Genomic DNA, 7,047 nt, shown 5'->3' on the forward strand with positions numbered 1-7,047 from the left:
CAGAGGCAGCTGCTGCCTTTGCAGGAAAGCCCAACACCACAGGAGAGTGGCTCACTGAGTGAGCGCACATCCTCTGCCTGAATGAGACACAGAAAAAGTCCACCACAACAGAGGACACACAGAGACACACTAAGTGCAGCCAGTGGAAGCCTCCAGGTGGCTGAAGCCATGACCAAGCAAGAGCCTAGAGGGAGACGGGGAGAGAAGAGAACTTTTTCCAAAATAGCAGAGACAGAGCAGGACTGGGTCTCCCTCTCCCCCAACCTGGGTCCCAGGGGCAGGGGGGCACAGTGGATCAGAGCCGTTCCTCCTTTATAGTTAAGTCAGCACCCAGAAACACCTGGGTGGTGTCAGACAACCAAAGTACACCTGGGCACACATGTGCAATTACATTAGACAACAACCAAGAACACCTGGGTGCGTGTGCATATTTATATCAAATGCTTGGCAAGATTCTGAACATCTGAGGGGCCATGACCATTTACTTTCACTTTCCTGAAAGATTCTATTTTTTTTTTTTTTTTGTCTTTTTTCCATGTCCGGCAACGGATCGCAACCCTCGGTGTTACTCCCATACCTCGCTCAGCCAGTGAGCGGGAACCGGTCTGTATGTGGGATCTGAACCCTCGGCGGGAGCGCTGCCGCGCTTCCCAAGCGGCGCACTAGCGCAGTGCGCCACCGGGCCAGCCCCTGAAAGATTCTATTGACTGAGAGATTCTCTTGTCTGAATCACACCACCAGTGAGAGCCAGGAGGATTTGAACCCATGGCACCTAAGTCACACTGAGCCTTTCTACATAGCCCTGCTGACTCAACGCAGTGGCTAGGTAATGATTGGGACATCTCCTCCATTGTGGGAAAAGGATTATTGAAAACACTCATTTACTGACCCAAATCATTGTTTTTAGACCTAACCCAGAATGAAAAAAAAATAATCCTAAAATAAAAAATCTTTTAAATGTAAGAAACAATCCTCTTTCCTTTGGTTTATATCAGTGATTTCCTACCTTTCAGGGATATATGGACCCCATTGTAATGCCAGATAGTTTCACAGACCCTCCCCCACATGATAATTAACATAGCTAATTCATTAAAATGCGTAGATTCACTTAAAAGCATGACTTAATTCAGAGTAGCTTTTGGCCATATTTCCTCAATTACAACAGTGTCTATATAATTTTTTTTTTCGGTGGCTGGCCAGTATGGGGATCCAAAGCCTTCATCATAGTGTTACAACACCGAGCTCTAACCAGATGAACTAACTAATCAGTGTCTATATACTATTAAACCACAGAAATACATTTATGCTGAGATCTTGTATTTAATGCAGTCTATAGAAAATGTAGGGGCTTCTGGTCAAGATGGTGGAATAGACGGTTGCCAGTGTCACTCTCTCCCACAAATCAACGTATTTACAACTATAAAAACGTAACATAAGCCAAGCTGGGGCCACTGGAGCTCAGGTGAAGAGGAGGAGAGACCTAGGGAGTCCGTGAAGGCAGGAGAAACCACAATGAGAGAAAGAAAAAACTCTCAGCATTTCGGGCTGTGGCCACTTTAATGCTGGAGCGCATGGAGCAGGAGCCTGCAGAAGCCGCAGCTGTGCCCTTTAGATGGAGGTACTTGGGGGTGGCAGGGGAGAAGAGGACTTTGGTGGCCCCCAGGATAGCAAAACCAGATGAACTAACTAATCAGTGTCTATATACTATTAAACCACAGAAATACATTTATGCTAAGATCTTGTATTTAATGCAGTCTATAGAAAATGTAGGGGCTTCTGGTCAAGATGGTGGAATAGACGGTCGCCAGTGTCACTCTCTCCCACAAATCAACGTATTTACAACTATAAAAATGTAACGTAAGCCAAGCTGGGGCCACTGGAGCTCAGGTGAAGAGGAGGAGAGACCTAGGGAGCGAGCGAGGAGCCAGAACAGCTGAAAAAGGGGAGCCATTCAGAGGCCAGTGAGTCATCTCAAGAGACCTACGCAGGGCCCATCCCATGGGAAGTGTTTGGAGCATGGGCAGTGGGGGAGACGGGCCCACCAGGAGAAAACTGGGAACAGAAAGGACAGCCAGCGCATGGAGCAGGAGCCTGCAGAAGCCGCAGCTGTGCCCTTTAGATGGAGGTACTTGGGGGCGGCAGGGGAGAAGAGGACTTTGGTGGCCCCCAGGATAGCAAGACCACTAAACGCAGGAGCGAGGAGCCAGAACAGCTGAAAAAGGGGAGCCATTCAGAGGCCAGTGAGTCATCTCAAGAGACCTACGCAGGGCCCATCCCATGGGAAGTGTTTGGAGCATGGGCAGTGGGGGAGACGGGCCCACCAGGAGAAAACTGGGAACAGAAAGGACAGCCAATCTGCCCCCCAATCAGTGCAGGACCACTCAGAGGAGACTGGTCGGGAATGCAGAATTGCATGGGGTGCAGTTTGATGAAAACACTCAGGCCCAGATCAGAATGTTTACACAACCCACGTGCACCGGGTGTCTGGAGAGCCAGAACTACCTATAAGGTCAACCATTGAACCCTGAGTTGCACAAAAAGCCTTCCCTAGGGAAACAGTAGCAAAGCAACAATTTACTCAACCACACAGTTCAAGTACTGGTTCCCACAGGAAGTTCCTCCATGTTAGGAGTAAGCATAGGACAAAAAGTTGGTTCTGGCCCAGGCACACCAGCAATGCCTTGGGGCCCACCATGGGACATGAGGCATGGAGCCAGGGCAGGACCCCCACCCACAACCACTCACAGGACCAGCACCTTGGGGCCCTACCCAGGAACCCAAGGATTGGAGACAGGGACCAGACCTCCTTCCCACAACCAGACACACTGCACCAGCACCTCAGGGCCCACCCAGGGTCTTGGGGCATAAAGAAGGGAACTGGACCCTCCTCCCACAACCAAGCACACTGTGCCAGTACCCCAGGGACCCAGGGCATGGAGAAGGGGACCGGACCCCACTCCCACAACCAGGCACATCTTGCCAGTGCCTCAGGGCCCATCCAGGGACCCAGGGCATGGAGAAGGGGACCAGACCCCATTCCCATAACCAGGCACACCACGCCAGAGCCTTGGGGCCCACCCAAGTTCCTGGGGTATGGAGCCAAGGACCAGACCCCCCCTTCCCACAACCAGGCTCACTGCGCCAGCGCCTCAGGGCCCCACCTAGGGGCCTGAGGCATGGAGAAGGGGACCAGACCCCCCCTCCCACAACCAGGCTCACTGCACCAGTGCCTTGGGACCCACTCAGGACCTGGGGCATGGAGAAAGGGACCAGACCCCTCTCCCACAACCAGGTACATCTCACCAGTGCCTCGGGGCCTGCCCAGGGACCTGGGGCATGGAGAAGGGGACCAGATCCCCCTCCTGCAACCAGGCTCACCACACCAGCACCTCAGGTCCCGCCCGGGGACTCAGGGTATGGAGCCGGGGATTGGACACTCTCCACAACCAGGCACACCACCAGCATCAAGGAGCATGTCAAAATCATCTCCTCCACGTGGGTGGCCCACCACAGCCACCATGATATCCATGGCTGCTGCGAAGGCAGATAGATGCCACAACCACCCCACGGATGGTCCACCAGCCACTGGAGCGCATTGACACAAGAGTCAACAGCAGAGATAAAGAAAGGAGGAGGATGTCTCTCTCCACAAAGCTCATTTCAGAGTGACAGAAGAGGCATCTGCTCTATGATTGTATTGGGAGACCTGATCACACCTCTCAGTATTGGACAGATCATTTGGGCAGCCAATCAACAGAGTAACCATTATTCTTTCAGAGGGAGAGAAGAAATCTAGGGTGACTAGGAGGGGGGGAGGGAGTGAAAGGGGGATGGGGAGGGATTGGACAAAGGGCATAAAGAATAATTACGATTTGTAACAATATATATGCTAGTAATATTGATTTGATCAACATATCTCAATGTTGAACCCCCAAAATATGTATAATCAATTTTGATTCAATAAAAATTAAAAAAAAAAAGAAAATGTAAACCACTGAAGAAATCATAACAGTATCCAATGAGTTAAAAGTCCTCCTGTCCCCATCGTAAGTAACATTCAGCCTCTTCAAGATAGTTCCAAATTATAATAATATTTAAAACACTCTTGTTGCTTATAGAAATATAGCCACCCAAATGCATACCAATATTCATACATATGGGTCACAGGAAAAAAACTTTATCTCAGTCTGAAAAAACTTTCAGAGTCATCATAGTCAGGAGTCTTACCTAAAAATGATGACAACAGGACTAAGAGTGTGTTGGTGTCTTCATCTCCAAAACATGACGAAGCATTAGTTATATTTTCACTGAAATTCCATAAAGTTTTACAAACCAAGCAGGCCAGCTGCCAATCAGTAGGACCAAAATCTCTTAAACAATCCACTAACCTGAGTTAATAAAAGTCAAATTGAGAAGTTATCAGGTCAGAATCTGTAATTTCTATATTTTTAGCATGATGATTATCTTTCTATGATATTTAATATTTATTATATATAACTCAGTGATCATGTTAAATAACTTCATATCTGAAAATTTTACTGGCTATAAAGTGGCAATAATCTACTTTTGAATTATTTTAAATGTTCAGTGGAACTTAAATCCCCTCTTTAGCCCTAGCTTGGGGCATCCAAATATTAAAATACATCTGCCCCACAGGAACGAGAGAGGGGCCCAAGCTCCCTAGAAAACTATGTCTTCTGAATCCTGAGGGCCAGGACTCTGTGCCTTGAAACTTACTTTTTAATGCCTCCTCCTTCTTTTAAGATGACACGCTTCTCTTTATCCACTGTGAGATTTAGGAGAACGCCACAGGCAGAAAAGCAAATATCCTGATGCTTAGCATCCAGCAGTGCAATCATGAACTTGTGTACTGGGAGGGCAGAGAACAAATGTAAACCAGTGAAACTCAGGGTTCCCAGCTGTACCTTGCTTTATAAATGGCAGTGGGGAAATGGGAATTGGCTTGCAAAACTGGAACTTCTGTTAGGGGACTTAACCCGTTCTTCCTAAGGCTTTATCCATCACTAGGCAGTGGGTTCCCCAACATCCATTACTCCCAAAAGTCAGCTCCTCCACTCCTCAGGTCCTCTGACCCAGGCAGCAGCCCCCTCTGTAGGGCAATGATAGAGCTCCTGCTGGTGGGAAGGAGGGAACACAGGTGACATTCATCTCTAATTTCTAGTTGTTCTCAAGGGCCTTTTGAACCTCCAGCAGCAACTCTCTTTAAATACACAGTCCTGGGGAGGGGAGTCGGCTCCTGGTGAAATCATCCCTGAAGTCTCCCAGGGCCACTGGAAGAGAAGACTGGTTCAGGCTGCTAGGAATCAATCTGTGGCAAAGCAGGGCTTCCAGCGTAGGGATGTCTCAGGGCGTAACAGGCTCCCACCTGGGGAATCATTTTCCCTTACTCCTAGAAATGAAACTGGGAACTATATTTGTCCTGTTTTCCCATTGCCCAGCAGGGGCTGAGCAAAGGGTTGGGGGTGAGTGGATAAGGTGTGTGCTCTGTCTCCTCCCGTTACTCACTGGGTTGGGAGGAGAGCTTGGCAAAGGCTACCTCACATGTGTGTATTCTTATGAGTCTAAAGAATGCACACCAAAATGTGAACGGTTATCTCTGGGATAGTGAGACAACAGGTGACAGTTTACTTCTGCTGCTGCTGCTACTTTGTATATCTGTATCATCTAAATTTTCTATCATGAACATAAATAATTACTTTTTTTTTTTTTTTTTTGTCTTTTGTCTTTTTCCATGTCCGGCAACGGATCGCAACCCTCAGTGTTGCCCCCGTACCGGACCGGGGACCGGCAACGGGATCGCAACCCTCGGTGTTGCTTCCTGCGCCTCGCTCAGCCAGTGAGCGGGAACCGGTCCGTATGTGGGATCCGACCCCCCGGGCGGGAGCGCCGCCGCGCCTCCCAAGCGGCGCACTATCCAGTGCACCACCAGGCCGGCCCTAAATAATTACTTTTTAAAAATTATTATTCTTATATAAAATATCTGAAGCATACAAAGAATATGGTTAGTAAAAACACTTGAGCACCTGCCACCCAGTTTAAGAAATAAAACATTACATTTAAAACAACACATTGTACACAATAAATATACAAGTCTAAGTATACATTATATGAAATGCTTGGGACCAGAAGTGTTCAGATTTCAAATTTTTTTTGGATTTTAGAATATTTACATTATACTTACTGGTTCAGCATCCCTAATCTGAAAATCCAAAATCCAGAATGCTCCAATGAGCATTTTCTTGGAGAGTCATGTCAGCACTCAAGAAGTTTCAGATTTGGGAGTATTTCAGATTTCAGATTTTCAGACTAGGGATACTTAACCTCTACACAATTCTTATTTTTCAGTTAAGTAAATAACTAAAACATTACAGATCCTATTTTATGTCTTTGGACATTGCTGTAGATTGAATATCCCCCTAAGACTCATTGAAAATTGATCTCCATTGTAACAGTGTTTAGAGGGTGGGAAATCCAATTATGGTATTTGAAAGGTGGGGCCTTAAAAAGGTGATTAGATTGTGAGGACTGTGTCCTCATGAACAGAATGATTCATTCACAGAGTAATGGGTATGGTTCTGATGGTTTTATAAGGAGGGCAATTGAGAAGGTTAGCTTTCTCTTGCTTAACCCATTCTAACCATATGACACCCTCCATTGCTGTGGAGAGTCACCGCCAAGAAAAAGGCCCTCACCAGATGTGTTCCCTTGACCTTGGACTTCCCAGCCTCCAAAACAATAAGAAATAAACTTCATTTCTTCATAAATTACCCAGTTTCAGGTATTCTGTTATAAGCAATAAAAATCGACTAATACAGACATACCTTCCCCTCCAAAGGTATCTTAAATGTAGAATTTTATCATTTCCAAATATCATTTATACTTTATGCCATTACTACATGAATACATATACATAAATACCCAAGGGAGTTTTGCATGTTTTAAAACTTATATTGGTAGGGCCGGCCCGTGGCTCACTCGGTAGAGTGCGGTGCTGATAACACCAAGGCCACGGGTTCGGATCCCACA

The 7,047-nt window shown here is 46.9% G+C and overlaps 1 protein-coding gene across 1 annotated transcript in view; it reads right to left on the reverse strand.

Moving 5' to 3' along the window:
* Positions 1-7,047, reverse strand: part of ARMC2 (armadillo repeat containing 2) — a 113,564-nt gene that overhangs the window by 4,469 nt on the left and 102,048 nt on the right. The window contains exons 15-16 of the mRNA XM_008577254.1: positions 4,738-4,870; positions 4,228-4,388 (exon numbers count right to left, since the gene is read on the reverse strand). Coding sequence (XP_008575476.1) covers positions 4,228-4,388; positions 4,738-4,870 — 294 coding nt within the window. The remainder of the gene's footprint in view (positions 1-4,227; positions 4,389-4,737; positions 4,871-7,047) is intronic.

Source organism: Galeopterus variegatus, unplaced genomic scaffold (assembly GCF_000696425.1).
Source record: "Galeopterus variegatus unplaced genomic scaffold, G_variegatus-3.0.2 Scaffold1469, whole genome shotgun sequence".
In the NCBI taxonomy this organism is placed as follows: domain Eukaryota; kingdom Metazoa; phylum Chordata; class Mammalia; order Dermoptera; family Cynocephalidae; genus Galeopterus; species Galeopterus variegatus.